The 19525-nt window shown below is 42.0% G+C and overlaps 1 protein-coding gene across 2 annotated transcripts in view; it reads right to left on the reverse strand.

Annotated features, from left to right (window-relative positions):
* Positions 1-19525, reverse strand: part of antxr2a (ANTXR cell adhesion molecule 2a) — a 66084-nt gene that overhangs the window by 35883 nt on the left and 10676 nt on the right. For both annotated transcript variants that reach the window (XM_020595302.1, XM_020595303.1), the window contains 6 exons: positions 18845-18925; positions 15797-15857; positions 15059-15154; positions 12324-12393; positions 5414-5492; positions 4965-5060 (listed from right to left, as the gene is read on the reverse strand). In XM_020595302.1, coding sequence (XP_020450958.1) covers positions 4965-5060; positions 5414-5492; positions 12324-12393; positions 15059-15154; positions 15797-15857; positions 18845-18925 — 483 coding nt within the window. The remainder of the gene's footprint in view (positions 1-4964; positions 5061-5413; positions 5493-12323; positions 12394-15058; positions 15155-15796; positions 15858-18844; positions 18926-19525) is intronic.

Below are 19525 nucleotides of genomic sequence, written 5' to 3' on the forward strand. Positions count from 1 at the left end.
GGGAAAGAGAGATGCGAAAGAGAGATGATTTGACCCCAAAGCTACGGGGGTGGGGGCCACGCTAAAATTATTAGTCTGTTATTTATGAAGCATAAATGTCTCCCATTTTATATAAATGAAAAATCTCTGGGTGCTAGACTGATAAAGGAAGCAGTTGGAGGATGTGAGATTCAGTTCTGAAAGCTTAAGGTGTGGTACTTTGCTCCAAGGCTCATCAGCAGAGTTTGATAAGAAAGGAGGAAGTGTTTCCTGTTCACTGCTCCACCAAGATTTTCCCAGAGTTGTTCTGAGATACAGCTTCATTTCACAGCCCTCTTACAAAACAGTGGTCCTCAGCACCACACACAGAGTAGCTGGCCTATAAACACTGAGCATATAGTGAGAATATAACTGAGCTTTGTGGCAAACTGGAAGGCAGGCCGTTGTCCACAGACACTACACTGTCATCAGTGGTTATGCATTTGCTAAATTGGTTTTGGAGGAAAAAAGAGCAATGTAATTATAGCATATCATAGATCCTAACAGCTGTTTCACTCACTGGGATATCATCACACTCTCCACATACTTTAGTCATTAGAATAATGAAAAATAATCAATTGGGGTTAATTAACTGCTTTTTGACACACAACTGGCTGTAAGCAAATCCAGTAAAGGTCTACTGGTAGCCTCCCCATACGCTGATTAACATCATTTCAGCCACACCTTACGCTGACGGGATTATTGCTTTTTATTAAGTAATTATGCAGCAGATTTCATGGACATATTGTGGGATAAGTAAAGCATTATACAAATGACGGGGTTCTGCTGCTCTTTCCCAGCTACCTGATGGACAGATGTGAAGAGGAGCACTCAGCGACGTGGCGGCGTAATTAAAAACTAAACCGCAGGATACTTAGCCATCTGACACCAGCCCCAGTGCCTTGACGCTGCGGCCACAGCACTGTGGGGAATCGGACCAATCCGAGGAGCTCAGGGCATTGTCCCCATATGGCTGTCTCTGTAACTGTCCAACTGGACTTAATAATCTGTTTATTCCCGACCTCAAACTCAAATTGTGCTGGGTCAATCTGTTTCACAAGGCTTTTCATGATGGATCAGTGGCAGGTAGCATAGTTGGAAATTTAAAATGATGTGGACACATATGGACACATTAACTTGATTGTAGAAAATTAAAGTGATTCTGAGGGAAACAGGAACGAACGAAGATGAAAGTTCTGCATCGGAGAGCAATTCTGTCAACTTTTAGCATAAAGACAATCAGAGGTTATTACCACATTAACTTTGGTGAAACGTGTCTAGAAGTGCATCCAGTTTAACAGCTAATCATTTGCTGTGTAATTCAAAACTGCATCATCTCCAATCCTGAATCCTTCTATTTGAGGCCACATTATTCTGAGGTGAATTTTCGAATCATAAACAAAGAAATGCCTACACCACAGCTTGTATGACCTCTCTCCGAGCATCAGGCCATGTGGAAGAGAGACCGAGAGAGAGGGATTGTAGGAAAGAGGTTGGGTGTGTGTGTGTGTGTGTGTGGGGGGGCTCATCCCGACTGCTGAAACCTGGCAGACTGGGGGTTTAAATATTAACAAGCCACACATGGCCCTCCTCTTCTGCCGCGTCCCTCGATGGAAGGCAACAGCAGCTCTCTCCACCAAGACAAACACGTCCGTGGCCAGACATGCTGCAGGGGGTTTACATTTTAATGCCTTTGTTGGTTTTCCAAAATATGCTTCCATCTCATCCTGGATGGGTTCCCCACAGGTCCACAAAGCCAGGTGATGTCTATCATTTAAGGGGCAGCATGATTGAGGTGGAACGGCGGTGCAGTGGGAAGCAAGGACTGGATGTGGAAGGTAAATTTGCCTTTATCACATCTCAGTAAAAAAAAAAGCAGAGAGACAGAAAAAGAGGGGGTTCACCATCTGTAGCCCCTCTCTTATAGCCCCAAACGATAATCTGCTGTGGATCTTTGTAAGTGGCTATGTGGGTGAGAGTGTTTTTCCAAAGGGGGTGAGGGGAGGGTGAGTTTACAGTAGTAGGTTTCATGAATATCCAGGACTAAACAAAGGTTTAAACAATGGATTAAATGGAAAAAAAAACTCTGAAGTACATTGTTGAAGAGGGAACAATAAAGGAGGACTTAGAATTTCACTGCAGATTTGTGGCTTGATAATTAAACGCAGCCTCAAGTTCCACCTTAAACACCTGAGACTCTTCAGCCACGCACTGCAGCCCTGAACTTATCTAGATATTACCTGGAGGATTGTCTGGATCATTACATGGACTTTACCCTGCCAGCTCTCAGGTACTAATCTGTGTAATGTCCAACAGAGCAGGTTACTGTCTGGAGAATTCACACTGATCACACTGAGCTAGTGGGCGCGCTGCTGATGCTCCTTCATGCAACTGGTGTGACACGGGATCAAAACAAACACCTGAAATTCTCTGGGTACTGTCCAGAGTCCCTGTGGGTAAACGGCTACTGTTCACATGGGACCGGTAACATTTAGCAATCTGTGGAACTAACAAATAACTTTCCAACTTCCACATTTACACAAACACATTAACATTTACTGATGAAATTCTCTTTATTCACCAGAGCCTCTGAATTCTCAACCACACGAGTCAAGATTTTATGTTCTGTCTTTCCAAGATTCTCACGCAATGCCATATACTTGTACTGGACGATAACAGAGCGATCATTAGTAGGGATGGCAGCACTGATATTGCTTTGTTGAATCAATACTCGGTACTCTCATCAAGACTCCCCCAGGAGTTTAATGGTTCTACGGTAAAGATGGTCTTGCTGCGACTGTACTGAAATAGTCCACTAAAGAGGCATTTTAAGTTATAACTACAATCATGCAACACTAACAGCTACATCATTCGCCTGAGAATAAGCAAAATAACAAAAAAACAAAACAGGCAAACTGAAAATGTTGTTCAATGTTAAATTAGAGTAGGTTAAACTGTTAAGAAGGGCTCTGACTGGCCAGGACTGTTTTACAGATCAGGACTGGCCCGGTTTCAGACTGGATCTCCAGGCCCATCTGCCTGAATTCATACAAGCTGTTTGATATGATTCTTAGCCAGTACTGGTCTGTTTTCACTGACTTTTATACCTTAAAGGTCTTAAAAACATGTTTTCTCAATCAGCTTCTCACTGTGGGTGATGGGTCCCACAAGAACAAAAATATCTGGCTGTTTGACATGAGAGATGTTTGTCTGTGCTTTTCTCACTGGTTTGAAGTGGGTGGAGCGAAGCAGGAAAACAGATGTCTTGTACCTGCATCCATCAATATGGGTTTAATGCTATTTCAGCCAAAACGTTATGACAGTTGGTGGGTTGGTTGGCTGTGGTGCCAGCAGCATCAGTCGGATCGGATCAGTTTGGATCAAACCACACCCACTCAGTCGTGATGATGCAGATCAGATCAGGGTTTGAATTAATGATGCTTTTTAGTTAGTTGTGAATACTTAGGTTTAAACAAACACTCTTTTCATGTTATCCTTTTAGTTTTTTGGCTGATTTGTGTAGTTTTCACCAATAAAATGTCAGTAAAACTTTCTACAGCAGGAGATGTCCTTTAACTGTAATAGAAAGAGATTAATACGACATTTGCTTAACCTTGTAAGAATCCCCCGACCTCCATTTTATTGATGCCATGAGGTGCTGTTGCATTCCAGCAAGTCAGATTTATACTGTAGATATAGTGGCAGTGCTGTCTGACAATATGTTATTTGCTGAAGAAATGTAACATTAACAGCATCAAGAGATTTTGATCCTTCCAGCTTCAATCCTCATGCCTGACCAGGGTCTTTCTGAGTGGAGTTTACCTTCTCTCTCTGTGCCTGCGATCCTCTATAGGATTAACGGTATAGAGAACAGACGAATCAATGGTGTTGTCAGATTTTGATCCTATACAAAAACACTGTGCAAGAACTTGAAATTGTTTGTGTTTTGTCCACTACTGATTTAGTAAAGCAATACATGCATTGTGCTTTTTCCTCTTCCAGGGTCACCAAAGACAAAACAACAACTATGAAAACAATAGCACCAACAGGAGAGGTCAGAGGAAAATGAAGCCGAGGGCCCAAACCATGCAGCAGACAGAAAGAAAGAACATTTCTGAGTTTACCAAAACAGAACAACTATTTTTGGTCTGAGTGTGGACATGGCAGATTCAAATGTGATTAAACCAGAAACAATCTCTGTGATTATTAGTAATCACTTCAGTCCCCAGGTAGGCCTAATATGAGCCCTCCACAAACAAAGACTTTGTTAACTTTGGTGCAATCTGTCACTCACATCCTTTTCCTGCTAATCCGCCTCTTGTTTTGTTTTTAGCACGCTCTGTTTATATAAAATGGCTTGATGTCTTTTCAGAATTTGTGTGTAGTCACATGCATTCATGAGCTATTGCTGAACAGGATGTGGGCTCTTCACTTCCTGTTTGAGGTTCTTCCTCTGTGGTGCTGCTAAGCCACTGCAGGTGAGGACAGGAACCGATACTTGGCACCACTTCCCTTCACCACTGCCACTGCTGAGCACGCTGCGTATGGGCAGCTCCGAACTCGGCTGAATATGATGTGGTCTGCTGGTTAGCATTAATTTATGGCTACATAAACTACAACCCAACTGCAACTGAATTTTAAACTCAGCCATTTAAGAGGATTTCTTAAGGCGAGCTGCGTTTACAACAACAGGATGTTTGAAACTGACAAAAAACAAATCTTAGAAGATATCTGGGTTTTCGCTACCGTTTGCTCATAATGCAACCAATTTTACCAAAGTGAGATACTGGGAGTCCTGTTTTCATCCGACTGAAAAAAGGTAGCATTGACTTTTGTGGCAAGACGGAAAACATATGATTTATTATGCATGTTTTGTCAGCACAGAACCTGCTATCTCTGAGCATACCCAGCATTCAGAGGGTTGTGAGCACAGCAGCAGTACTCACCACTTTGCAGCAGAGAGGCCAGAACCACCACATGAGAGCCAGAGCCACAAGGCTCAGCAGCACCAGGAAGACGATGGCCACCACCAAACCATCCGACTAGAGAACAAATTCACAGTTATTAGGTTATACATCTTCATTTTTGAAGTGATGACATCAAACAATCAAATCACTGCAATGCAGCAGATGCGTCCTTTCAGTTTATCACACATTTCCTTATTCTGTTATGCATTGTTAGGGATGCAAAATAGCACAAAAATGTCATTGGTTTAAGGTTTGAATATATTTTATTATAGTTTCTTGTCTTGTATGAACAGTTTTACTATTGTCAACTTCAGAAAATGTTTCAATACCATTACTACCTATGTTAGGTGGAAAGTACATGAAAACATCAGAGCTCAGGATGAGTTCAGATACTTTGTGTTTCAAATATGAAGGTAATTCAGACTCACACATGTGGAAGCGGTGATGGTGTAGGCGCTGGAGATGAAGGACTTGCCATTGTTTAGGCTGATGAGAACATCCATAGTCCTGGAGAGACAGGAGTCAAAAGTCTCCCCTTATTAGTTTATTCTCTAAATGTGATTTCATTTCCAGTGAAGTTTTCTGTCCGAAGTAACTGTAAATATAATGTCTCAGTTGATATTTTTCAGTTTTTATCAGCACTTAAGGTCAAAATAAAGTCTTCTGAGATTTTTTTATTTCCGTTTGTGGACAGAGACTCCACTGACGCCAGACAAAAAGCATCAATCATGTTGAAAAATTTGGGAAAACTTTATAAATAAGGAATGTCCAGATTTTGCTCAAGTGGTTTCACAAATCTTTCATTACCCAAATGGGAAGGATAATTACCAAAAGAGTCTGTGTGTTTCAGAAAAAAGAACCTGAGTGTTAAAAGATTAGAATTGGAAGACTGGCTGCATTAGGACTAGATGTGCTTTTTAACATCAGTGGGTTCTACAGAACATCTCTTATGTCAGTGACAGAATAAGGAGCTAAACTGTATTAATATCATATCCTGTTTAGAAATCAGCACTCAAATTTGTACAGTGCTCACTAAGAAGCACAATGGACACTAAATCATCAAACTCTGAGGGAGGAGATCCTCTCATTATCACATTATTCACAGCCGTCAGTGTGTGTGCATGAAGTAACTTGACCAGCAGTAACAAGGCTCGTCAACTCCTATGACTTATTTAGAGGGAAAAATGCGGAAGCCAAAATAGGTGCAATTAAAACACTAATGATGAACGGCACCGCAATTTCCATATGTCCATTACGCCCAATCCAATTATAGCAGGTTTAATGAGAATTCGGGATATGGAGCAAGTGAAACGCCTGAAATCCTCCCTCCAACACAGACCAGAGAGCAGGAGAGAAGGAAGCGTGCAGAGGGCGCTGTGTGTGAGGGGCCAGCTGCAAGTGTGGGAGCGTACAGGGGAGGCCTGCATTAAAACTGCTGCTGCAGAATAATAACAGGAGAGCTTTCTTTGCTTTGGATTTAGCCTGAGGCAGCGCCTCGGGCCACCGATCCTCCTGTGGTTCAGAACAGATGAGCAACCAGACCATGTGTCCATTACTATGCAGTGTATTCTAAATATTCTTAAACTGACTCCTTTGCACCTTTCCTTATTTATCCATTAAATATTTAAAACGCAATTCATGGAACTTTAAAACCGATGCACTCATTTCAACTTGTTGATGCTACTTGTTTTTAATTTTTTGACCCAATTCCACAATACAATTTATTATTTTTTTGTTGTTGATTTGAAGCTAATTGTTTGTTTGCTCTTTTTATGCATTGAAAATTAATAATGCACAACAAATGAGAACTCTAAAATATCTGAAAACTCTTAGCAGCCAGTTTGTCTCTCTCCTTGTGGATTACTGACCGCACACCTCTGCAGCTCAGCAAAGCCGTCCGGGTCCCTCTATGCTAACGACGTGCTTGTGCTGGATGGGTGAGGGGAGAGGCTAATTTGGCTGACACTCTCAAGCCGTGATAATGGTGGGCAGGTTGTTAATCAAGCTGGAGGTGTGGACCCCAGCATGTGAAGGATGAAAGCTCCCAAGCGAGTTACACCTGCCCCGTCCTCTGCTGCTGGAGATCTTCAATGCACCACAGCCCACCATTAGTCGGCGAGGCCTTTTTTGACGTCTCTGAGACGCTGAATGCTAATTTACTGTCGAGTAGGCAGAATCTGCTCCATCACAAAAGTATAAGTCGTATGCCCTCCTCTCTTTTCACCCCTTTTATCTCCAGGAATATCAACAAAAGAGTGATTAGCAGTTGGGTGACAACCTCTATTAAGGTGGTTATTCTGTACCACTGTATTACAATTAGTGCTAAAATGATTCGTCAGCCTACTAGAACAGAAAATGTACAACTAATTTGTTAATCAACAAAGTGTTTGAGTCATCTGTACAGCAAAAATCCCACACAAACTTATCTGCAGCTTCTCAAAACTGCTGTTTTTTTCTGTTGTTTGCTGCTGAATATCTTTGGGTTTTGTATCATTATTCCAAAACAAGACTATCAGTACTATTCTCTGACAGTATAATGATTAATTACTTCACCTGAAAAAAAAAAACCTTGACAGATGAATCGGCAACCTTTCATCGAAAAGTGTTCCCTACAGGCCAATGTGCATATCCAGTGACGGTGCACCGCAACACCTTTGGGTAAATTTACTGTTTTTGGTCAAAAGTGAGAACCATTACCAAATGTTACACAGGCCATGTTGAGCACTGGCAAGAAATCTCCAGTTGTTTGGCGGGTCGGCGGTTCAGGTTGAATGAACAGGAGATGAGAGGGCAGGTTGTCACAGGGCCAAGGGATCAGTCAAAATGTGGGTACAAAGTGACACAGGCTCCCTGGGACACCAGTTGAATAGTAAAAGGCTTCTTCCTGCTGCAGATCTCTGGCTCCACGGTGGAAAAAGTTTGTCCCCCGGCTCGCTCTAATCTGTCAGAACGTAGGCCTGCACTGACACTAAGCTTTGGTGATGTGATGCAGCTGGAGCGGCTGACAATGGTGACGCTAATGGCTTTCAAACTCCCCTTAAAGATGTGAAAATTGAGGAGGCTGAATAATTCACAGTGGAGCATATGCAAGGCCTGTCACTCGGCATTGTGGATTCATCACTCTGCATGAGTTCGTGTGGTAGAAGTTCTGAAGGGGCTGATGGGAGGGATCACCTCACGAGGCCTGGTGGCCAGATGAATGAGAAGCTGTGCTCCATGACATGCTCTCTAACAAACTGACTGACAGAACAAAATAACAAGAAGAGATTGTTTCCTGGCATCGGCATTAGAGAAGGACCACACTAGTGTGTTTTTAGCTCCTTAACTACACGTCTTGACAGTGTCGCTCATTATTTGCAAATGCATGCTGTATGACTTTTGATCTTTAGAACATCTAATGTCACAGGCAGCCATTGGTTTCTATTTATATCCATATGCTTTGAAAATCAATAAGCAGTCCTCAGAATCGATTGACTTACTGTATGTAATCCATTAGTAAACATCAAGTATTAGGCACCAATCATTATTTTCTTTTGTCAGTTGGGTATTAATGCAGTTTACCTTCAGAGAAAAAGGAACTGATACCACTGGTTTCCAGGCACGGCGAACAAAATAAACATTAGAATTAACAGTAAAAAAAAGTGCAGCACTGTAAAGTGTTGTTTCTTGACATGAGGACCTGTTAATTTTTCCTGATTTCAAGGAACAAGAGAACTGTTCATCATGTGACAGCAAATCAGTGCACATCCAACATGTCGGTGCCACAACATGGAGGACGATCAAACAACAGGACACTTCTATTATAAACATCCTCACACCCCGAGCGAAGCTAAAGCGAGACGCCTGGGACACCCGTGGGACGCCCGTGGGACACGCCTGGGACACACCTGGGACAGTCGGTTTAATAACCAATGAGCATCAGCTACTATACCTGCTCCATAAAGCAGGTGTCAGTTTAGTCCTTTATTATTTTTTTTGTCCTCCACTGTTACTGTGAAAACACCGGGTGAGGACATGCTGCTGCAAAAGTACAGCCACTCAACCTCTCGATCAGTGCCCTAGCAGGATATGCTGGGTCTCCTAATGGGGATACAAAGAGGGGGAGGAGGAGGGTGGAGTTGGAAGGAAGGACATCAGCAGATGCCAGTGTTTCAACCCTGATGCCGCAGCTGTCAGCACAGATGATGCCTCTGCCGTGAGTGCTCCTACACAGCTCAATGACCAACTGAGGACACTGTGATTCCTGGACATCACGGCTGGATGTGGAGCTGGCTGCTCCGAGTCCCCGGCGGCACAGGAAGCCGCAGCTCAGCATCTCAACTCAAGTGACTGCTGTACCCAAAATACACATATTCCCCTACAATTCATATCTGAGAGGTCAAAAAGAAAGTCGAGCAGTCTTCGCCAATGAGAAGTGCGCGTGTGCAACATAACAATTAAAAAGGGGAAACATAGAGAAGGCAATTCTTCTTCGGCTGAGCAGAGTCGTGTTAACCGAGCACCCTCTGCGTCGGTAGTAGTAGACAGAGCAGACAGATGGACAGAGAGAGAAGTTTCCAGGCTGTGGCGTTCCATGCAGGTGGTCCGGGGTGCAGGGACTGTCAGTGCACGGTGAATTATTTAAATGAGGAGCGTGGAAAAGGGAACGGCTGCATCTGTCACACATCCTTTTAAAGCCCCTCCAGCAGATGTGTTTACTCACCACCCGTACCAGCTAACTACTTAACAGGTCACTATCAGCAGCCAAGAGTTAATTAAGCAGCCCTTTTGCAAATGGTGAGCACGTAGTATCAGCATCACCTCAGGTCCTATCAGGTCACAGCCGGTGCTGTCGGCCTGTGGTTTACAGATGTAGTCAGTACTGGTCAGCCTTTTACTGTATCTTTGATCAGCTTCTACTTTGCTCTCTGATTTCAGGAGGAAAACTCTGGATCGGTAAGTGAAGACAGACAGGACATTACAATCACTGCACCGCTTGAATGTGAAGTAAAATGACCCAATCTAAAAGATTTTTACTAAATTTAACTAATAGCAAACACATTTAGAAGTTTTCAGTTTGCTTCTGGATCCAAATCTGCATTTAAATAAAATGACGATATACGTATTTTATTTAAACCTTTTTTTATTTTTATTTCAGTGACTAATTTTGCAGTTAGTAATTCTTGTCCTGAAATTATTCATCACTCAATAGAAAATTTATTGGCACCTACTCTGATAATTAAAAAAAAGATAATTTTTCTATCAAAAAGCCCAAACAAGAAGTTCCAGCGCCTTAAATGTGGGGATTTGCCTCCTTTCTTTGTTTTATATCATTTCAAGCTGAACCTCTGATATATTTGTAACAGTCAGTCAAAACAAGATGCCTGAAGATGTCACTCTGGACTCTGATCTGCATTTCTCAGTATTTTAGAGTAAACGACTAATCCTGTTTGTTTGTGACTACACAGATACACATGGAAGGTAAAATGCACTTCAAGTCTACATAAATTCAACTCCAACAAAACGTCCCCCCATGAAAATCTAATGAACATCCTGTGTGTGAGTTTACATGTATGTGAACTGTACATGTCTGTTTACTGTGCGTCTACCAGATGTGCACGCTTTACTTAGTGGTCACACCTTTGTTCTTAATGAACCGCCTCGTGTCTTAAACTCTTCCTATTTAAAGACGCTGTTCGAGATGTCCCGCTAACGAGCAAACAGGAACTGGACTAAAAACATGAATGTGGGCCAAACTAAACATTTCACCTTCCTACAAAACCTACATTTATCTTTCAACACTGGAGACAAACATGTTATCATGAGCAGTATGGAGTTTAAAACTGAGTGGATTATCTGAGGTGAGGTTCAAGTGGATTTGGAGCGGTTACAGCATCACCCTCATCATATGATACATAATCTGTTTCGAAGCTGAAAGACCTTCAGGAGCCAGCGGCGCTCCTAATCATACATTTTTGAATGGATTGCAGTCAGCGAGGACATCCAAATCTGTTTCTATCTAGAACGCCTTAGCCATCATCTGTTATGGTTTGGGATTATAAGAGATGATGTTAAAATCAAACAATAAGTACGCAGCCAGGAATAAACTTGTATTTACACAGTTTTCACTTGAATCTTAGTGGGTTGTATGTATGTTGTTCCGTCACTGTTTACTGCATCTTTACAGCAAACGCTTCATCCCTTCGTCTACTGCTTGAACACACAGCTGATTTATAGATTTAGGAATTGTTTATCTGCACAAAATAGACATTTTAAGAAGGAGCAAAAATAAGAACTGAGCCCGTAAGACCAAGAGAAAGAGGATGTAAACATATAAGAGAGATAGAGCTGGAAAAAACAACCTGTAACAGTGAAGACAAAGGAGAGCCACAGAACAAAAACAAAATGTCATAAAATCATTTTGAAAGAGTCCTGAAAAAGGAACCATATGAGTATGTGTATGATTCATTCTGCTGATTTCTACTGACATAAGCGTCTGGCTGAGGCTGAAAGAAAAACACTACGTCCTCACTTTTCCACACAATACTCCTCCTCTGTCCTTTATGGCAGCACAACAATTTACAGGAGAGCATATACAGCTATTTAGATGGTCCCATTTATAGAAGACGGACTTATTCCCAGTGCGACGCCTGTCATTAAAATTTCACACATCTTTTGTTGTACACGTGCCAAGATCAAACCCTAAATCCATCTACACAAACGCTGATCTCACATGAGCTACAGTTACTTCATGAGAATATTGCTATATTTGTTATGCATACTCTCCCTATTTCCAGCCATTTTTTCCATTTGTGACAAACTAGAGAGACTTCACTTACTAGCAGATGAACATTTTGCTGATTAAAGACAAACAAGAACAGGCCGCTGGCCGACCTTGGAAGAATATCTGAGAAAAGCAAATGCTGTTTTTTGCTTAAATGAGGTACTACACCCAACTAAAAACTCTTTTTATAATGAACTACTTGTTAATTATTTGTTCATTTGGGGTGTGTTTTCACCATTTCTTCCCACTGCCATGACAAAACCAAAACAGGAAATTTTAATCACATCAGGGTCCAAAAACAGGGCAGTAATAATATGTCTTCTCAGGCTAATTAAGGTCGGTGGAGAAACACTACGATACACCAGTGTGTTTAAGTGAAGACATGACATAGTGAACACAGTATGACTGGTGAATTACAATCCAAATTTTAAAATGGCAGTTTACTTTCGCCCCAAGTTTATCATTGGATTCGGTATTGGAGAAACCTGCATTATTAAGCAGCAGGCCACATGACCAGCCTATATTCAACACCGTTGTGCTCGCTCCACCATCACAACCCTACGGTGTGTACTTACTGTCCGACTTCATAGAGCTTTGGTGCAGGACACAGCAGATAATCATTACGCACGTCGCTCGGCGTATGAGCTGGAAAAATAACCAGAAAGACAAAACGACGTTACTAAGCTGCTTGTATGACTGCAGAAAAAAAAAACAACAACACACTTACACTTGTTACTGTTACAGGCTCGCTCTCTCTCTCTCTGCCTGTAAATGAGTGATTTGCTTTTATAAAAACAAGCATGTCCACTGGTTTGTCCCTTTGTTTAAATGGCGGTCGTTGTGGTCAGACATGGCAACTGCAGGCCAGATGTAAATTGCTTTCACTGAGCAATATTCAGTGAAAACCTCTATATTTTTATTTAAATTCTGTGTGCTATAACAACATTTAGAAGCTGCTCTGAGAATACTGGACATCACAAAAGTCTTTATTTTGAAACACTTAACCCCTAAACACCCTTCATATGAAATAAAACTACAATTATTATGAGCTATATTCATAGATCAACCCAGATTGAGCAGAAAGAACCTTTGAGCCAACAACCCTCACATGAACTCTGTGTCCTCTTTAACCCTCTGCACCATCTGAATTTCTTACCAAATCAAGTATAAACTAAAATGTTTTTAAACTATCATAATGCACACATTCTTAAGCACTGGAGAAAGTCACATCACGTTGATAATCCAGCACTCCTCTACCGCTGGAAAAAAAACAACAAAGAAAAGGAAGACAGATTGGATTTTGACACAGTGTCTGTGTTCGTCAGTGCAGGTTGACAGAGGCCTGAACTATCTTCAGCCATGGAGGTCGTTCAGATTATTGATATTTTTTCTGCTCGTCTGCTCAAGGCTCCAACTGCTTTGGTGATTTAAAAGACTGTAGCATCTGTTCCTCATATGTGGCGTGTGTTCCATAGTTGCCATGATGCCTGTCCATAATTATAAGGTGCCCCACTGTTAAAAAGGTCTGGGCTGAACACATGCAAAAGCCAATAAGGGAATAAATAGCCCCAAGTGGGCGAATGTGAGACTGCCTAAACTGAGAAAGGACTAACAGGAAGACATCTGCTAACGGCCACTTCCTAATTCAGATGAAGTTCTTTTTAATAGTAAAAAAAAAATATGCTCAAGTATTTTAGTAGAGCTGAAATGATGAAAATCAAAAATAACTTGTCAAGGAGGGAAGTGTTGTCACTGGCAGTCGTCGATCCCACAGATCCCACGGCCAAATGAGAGCTTGAAAAGATTGGCTTTTGGTGCCAAATCCCGTTTGGTTCCTGAAAAAGGATTTCTCAACAGAACAGACTGCGAGCTCAAAATAAGGAGCACAGTGACCTACATCGTCTCTGTTCTTCTGTCGAATTTACAGCGCGCAGGCAGGGAGCTGCTGTGAGATAACAGACAAGTCCAGAGCAGGGGTTCCTCCTGACACCCCATCACGGGGAGTTAAATACGATTTCATGTAGGACACTCCACGAACATGCCGCTGACATTACGTTTCATAAAAGACAATAAAGCCTCACAGACCCTGAAACAGTAGAAATGAACATACAAGACACACTGACAGATCAGTGCCTGGGGAGAGAGGGTGGACATGTCTATGGCTCTGGGGACATTCAGATTGGACAGAGATATGCAGATTCACTGAGGACAATTTTCTGAGTATCAGGAGCTCACTGCAGATGTAAACTGTGCATCCTTGCTCATGACATGAAAAAAGAAAAATACAGCAACTTGTGCTATAACTACAAAAGGTAAATGAACTGTTACTCGTGTCCTTGGAAACAATAGCAAAAGAAATCTGTCCTCGGCTTCCGCTTGCTAGCTTATGCTTAGCTAACAATTTTAGGAGTTGTAGCTCCAGAAAAAGTAAGCAAATAAAATGTTTCTGAACATATACATGCAAAATAACAAATCTGATCATTTTCATTATTTGAGTTATATTTTTGACCTCTGTAATTCAAAGTTCTGTCATATTTTAAACTGTACATGTTGTTCGTGTACACAGGTCTCTCACGATTTCAATCCGGCCATCTGTTTAAATAAAGGGCTAAATAAAAAATAAAATTATATTGGGACAAAAAAAAAAAAAAAACCCTCTTTGTGACAAGGGACGAGGTGACCCCCAGAGACTGTATGAACAATGGACTTGTGTGCATGTAAACTCAGCTCTTTCATTCTTTTTTTTGGGACTTTGGACTTCCCCGTCATGGCTATTTCTAACATTAGGACACTATGAATTGTTGCTAAATTCCTCCAGAAAGTCTGTGGAGCTATGCCTACATGACTTCATCCTTCGACTGTTTAGCCGCAGAGATTACATTCTCCTAGTTCCTTGTGAAGCCCTTTTCAGGACAACATTTCTGGTTATACCTGCTTTGTTACAGCTGCAGTGTCATTTTGGGTTTTGACTAAATTTAAACATCTCTATAAATACTACTGGCTATTGTGCTGCGTTCCTGTCACTGGGTCTTGCGGTCACTTCACACCATTACTGACCCAGCCTGCTGCAACACTTCTGGCTTATTTATAGATAAAGCGATGTGCACGACTTCCTGTTTGACATTTACAGTAGATTAATGATACTGGATGAATGCTTTGAGGTCTTAATCTGAAGCACACAAACTGTTAAGTGCAGGCCAGAATGTGACTCCACATCTGGTTGTTTAAAGTGATTAGAAGGTATCAGAGCTGTGCTGAAAGAGCATGTTGAAGCTCGAGTAATGTACTTCTAGTGGTTTGCACCACTTACTGAAGGTTTGTTGGCCAACCATGAAGACGCAGACGACGCCTTCACTGCTGCGTCCAGGGGCGAAGCCATTCCCTCTGAGGACGATGTCGAAGGACTCTGGAATGTAAACAAGCAGGAGATAAGACTGGGAGCAGGAAGATGCTTCTGGGCTTTCGCACACCGGCAGCATCCTGATTTTATCAGACAACCATGTCCTGACACTGCATGGTGACGGCTTCTCTTTTCCCCTACAACTACATAAAAACAGTCAGACTATAAACTGCAGTGATCATTTTCTGTGATTCCCCTCACGGCGCGGGAGTCACAGAATGATTTATGTTAAACACAAGAATATTTAATTTTTCTGATTTTCCTCAAACTTTTGCTTTTTTCTCACAAAATTGTGGACACTTTTATATGTTTACGCCTCAAATCAAACAATATGAGAAGGAAATCTTCACTCTAATTTCACACAATTCATGATTTGTGCAAGCTAAAACAATGAAGGGTCGCACATGGAAAAGTGTCAGGAAGCAGAGACAGGTGTGTGTTAAAGGGCTAAAACGCTGCACAACAAAATAATTTCAAGTTTCTGAGGTTCAGTATAGTGTTTGAGTGTCTCTAAAAAGACTTGCTGCCTTGCCAGTGTTTATTGGAAGGAAGTTCAGCAAACGTGTAGTAAAACAGGGAATTCCTGCACAGGACACGTCTATCTGTGCACAGCTGCAGCGGCTGCCTGCAGCAGGAGGATCCACTCACCATTCACGCATACGCTGGAGGGCTCCACAGTCACGATCTCTGTGCAAGATCGCTTTAATATCTGGAAGATGAGGAAAAAAATTAAATGGGTACATTATCGCTCACAGACCAAGAATAAATACATCAAGTCCTGAGCGTTATCGGCTCTGTCAGGTTTAGAAAACAGATTAGGGCGCAACACCTGAGAAATGTCTCGCTCCTGATCGAGGCCTGGCGGCTAAAGGGGAGCGCTGAATAGCAGCAGCGAGGAGAACAGGAAGGAGAAACGGCAGCGGTGTCAGCCATTATGGGAAAATTATGCAAGACTATTACATTCCTCAGTTCTATTAGAAACCTCCAGGATCTTGCATTATCATATAAAGAGGCCTGTGTGAGCGCACTGTCATGGAGCTGTACTATCCCCTATGATTCAATAAATCAACAAAGGACAAACTATGCAAATCCCAGTACACAGTCAGTAAAAAGAAGCATATTAACTGCAATATAGAACACTTGAACCTTTCATTTGATGTTGGGTGAAACTTCAATCTGAGGCGCGAAGAGGGGAAGCGCTTACAGCGGCCTTATTAAATATGATGGTTTGATATGGAATTGTTAGAGTGGAGGCGGTTGTCGATGACAGCTGGGAGTAAAAGGATCTGCTGCTGTTCCTCTGTGCCACTATCTTCACCGTCTAATTACTTCCTCGGCAGTGCCCGAGAAAAAAAGAAAGCAAAAAAAATAAAAAAACTGACTGTTTGCCTGCCTAAGATGAAAATGATGAAATAGGGAATGGCCCAATTTTAAGTGAAGAAATGTGAACAGCTTTGTTCCAAAAGGGGAAATCTGCCATTTGGACGAGCAGCACTTTCTCTCACATAAAGAAACATTATTGTACTTTTTGTAATTTGTAAGGGTTGGAGGAAGTACAAACTAGATCCTCTGTGTTTTGGAGATATTAAATATATGATGTAAATATGGAAATGAGAGGCCTCCGTTTGGGTGAACTCAAACAGCAGCTATTCATTTCTCTGGGATGTGGTGACAAACATTATTCACAGGCTGCAGGGGGAAAACGAGGCAGCCGTCCAAAGATCCAGAGTCATCCAAATATCTCAGCCAGTGCTGTAACTGGTGGGGTTTCTGAAAGGCTGCGGCCGGGTAGTCGTTATGTGGAAATAATTAGGCAGAAAAGTTCAGGGAGGCTTTTTCTCATACATTATTTAAAAGGATGCATCACAAGTTAATATCCGAGAACGAGCAATGGCGGATATCTCGCTAAACTCAGCCGGACATCTTCACTACTTAAATGGGGTTAACAATAACGGTGTGGCTAAATTGCAACTTGGGGTTTTCCCAAAAGTCCTGTGACTGAGACAACAAAGGCCTAGTGTAGCACTGGAACAAAACTAACTGGCCTAACGGGGAGCAGAATTCCCACTTCGCCGAGGTCTTCCTGTGAGTTTTGTCATGCTGGTCACAGAGGCAGCGTGGATCCTGCAGCAAAAGGCTGCACAGATGATCTCAAATCCTTGAAATCCAACAGAGAGGAGATGATCCAGGCCCGTCAGGAATCCAGTATTACTAATCAGAAAAGAATGCTCCGTGTTGCATTTGGATGCAGTGAGCGTCACTGTGCTCCGAGGACTGAGAGGCCGAGCTCTGCTTTTTGTTGTTGGACATTCTTGAAAACATTTTTAAAAAAGTGTTATTGTTTCTAAAAGCACACAAATATGACAAAGACTGTGTGTGCACAAACAGATTGCTTCTACTGATCAATAATCAAATCCACCCTTTCAGAGTCTGTAAGCACTTTATAGTGTTAATTATTACAAGATGGAAGTTAAAGTTAAAGTTAAAACTAGTCTTTCCTTTTCCATTTTCAGTGCTAGATCTACTCGAGCTTTAAGGATCCAGCTGTACCTGCTCTGAATGAAAGGTGATTGCATTTGTTACCAGGTTTTATCATTTTGCTGCAAATAAATGTGACACATGTTGCACACGCTCAGTTTAAAAAACCCAAGATGATATTTGGAGGTCATGCAATAGAAATCTGTCATGCATGAATTTCATGTTTAAAGTAAACTAAGCAGAAAAGTGGACTTAAAATTATGGAAGATCTCCATTTTAACTATTGCCGCCTGCAACCAGGCATTGCTCCTGTTGTTCGTTTTGTAAGACAAAGACTGAAAAGCCACAGTTCTGGACCCTCCTTCACATGACAGTTATTTCTAAAGCAGCACAATCAATGACAGTTGTTGTTCTCTGTTACACCCATTGGCTTTGCATCCTTCCAGCTACACATCTGACAGCTCAGACTAGTTCTGCTCTTTCTCTAAACACTGCTGGCTCTGACGCAGATGCAAGTCCAGCTCAGGGCAGAGTCCGCCGTATAGGGCTCCGAGCTCAGACTCAGGTACAACCTCTGCCTTGGCTGAGAGAAGCTGCAGCAAATGGAAAGTATCACTAATGGGCTGGCAGGAGATGAGGAGGCTGCACGGGAAACGTCTTATAAACAGTGTTTAAGGGTCCTTTAAACAGCTATTCACTGTTACATGATAAGATCAGTCTGACGAGTTGCACTTGTATTCTGAATTTTTCCTCTAAAGTAAAAGCTTTAATCCCACTGAAGCGCTGCTGCAGCACTGAGAGTTTTGACACTCAGCACAATAAAAACACTGTGAAGGGGATGTCATATGGACAGTGACTAACTGTCAAGCTGCTCCCATTCCAGTCTCTAACTCGCTCTAGATGAGTGAGACATTTCCCTCTCTGTCCACAGACTGAGGACACAATGAGCAGCTATTTCCACAAACATTTTCCATGTAGCTCAGACGCAATTTCACTGAGGTTTTGCTTTGATCTGTGACAAACTTCAAAGGTCAAGACTGGAGACTATTTATGTGTCCACCAACACACCTCAGCCCCAACGTTTGCACTATGCTACCACACTGTTATTCATAAAGTCAGCATAAAACCAATAAAAGATGGCCAGTTTTGTGCCAAAGTGCATGACTGTTTAGCTGAAGCTCACTTGCACACACACGAACAGAAAGCAGGTGAACTTACGGAATTAACGATGCCTTTGAGTGCGTGGAAGCCATCTTTGACAGGAAACACATTGTCCTTGGTGTCCGCAATAGCAGCAAGCTGTTGGTTTCATCAGAAAGTGGCATAAACGTGAAGTAGTGCTGATTTAATGCTGCTTTCTCTTTTTGTTTTCCTCTTTATGACTGAGCACTGTCTTTCCTTTCATACCATGGGCAGGAGGAGACATAGCAGATGGCATGACTGTGGCAAACACTTTGCTCAACCATAAAAAAAAAATCATTGCAGCACAAACTGGAAGGAATATTGCCTTTGTTTTGGACTTAATAAAAGCTCATCACAGGATGGTTACCAATGGTTACAAGGGACAGGCCACCACGCTAGAGACAGCAAAACTACAGACGCCGCTGACATAAGAAGTGAAAAGTCAGATTTCTGTGCAGCTCACAGTCAGACATCATTTTATATGCAGATGAAATGCTGTGGAGACAAATAATAAACAATAATCTGATTTTTCCATGGCCAATTTATTGATTCCTATATAGTGTCAAACGTGCGATAGGTCGATTATAACTTAACAGCAAACGTAAGTGATGTTTTACTCCACAGCTTCTATTTGAAACAGAACTCACGTCACAATGCACTTTAACAGTTACACATTTATCCAAGCTGAGCAAAGCCTCTGTTCTCTGTTATGGACCA

Source organism: Monopterus albus, unplaced genomic scaffold, assembly GCF_001952655.1.
Source record: "Monopterus albus unplaced genomic scaffold, M_albus_1.0 scaffold26.1, whole genome shotgun sequence".
Classification (NCBI taxonomy): domain Eukaryota; kingdom Metazoa; phylum Chordata; class Actinopteri; order Synbranchiformes; family Synbranchidae; genus Monopterus; species Monopterus albus.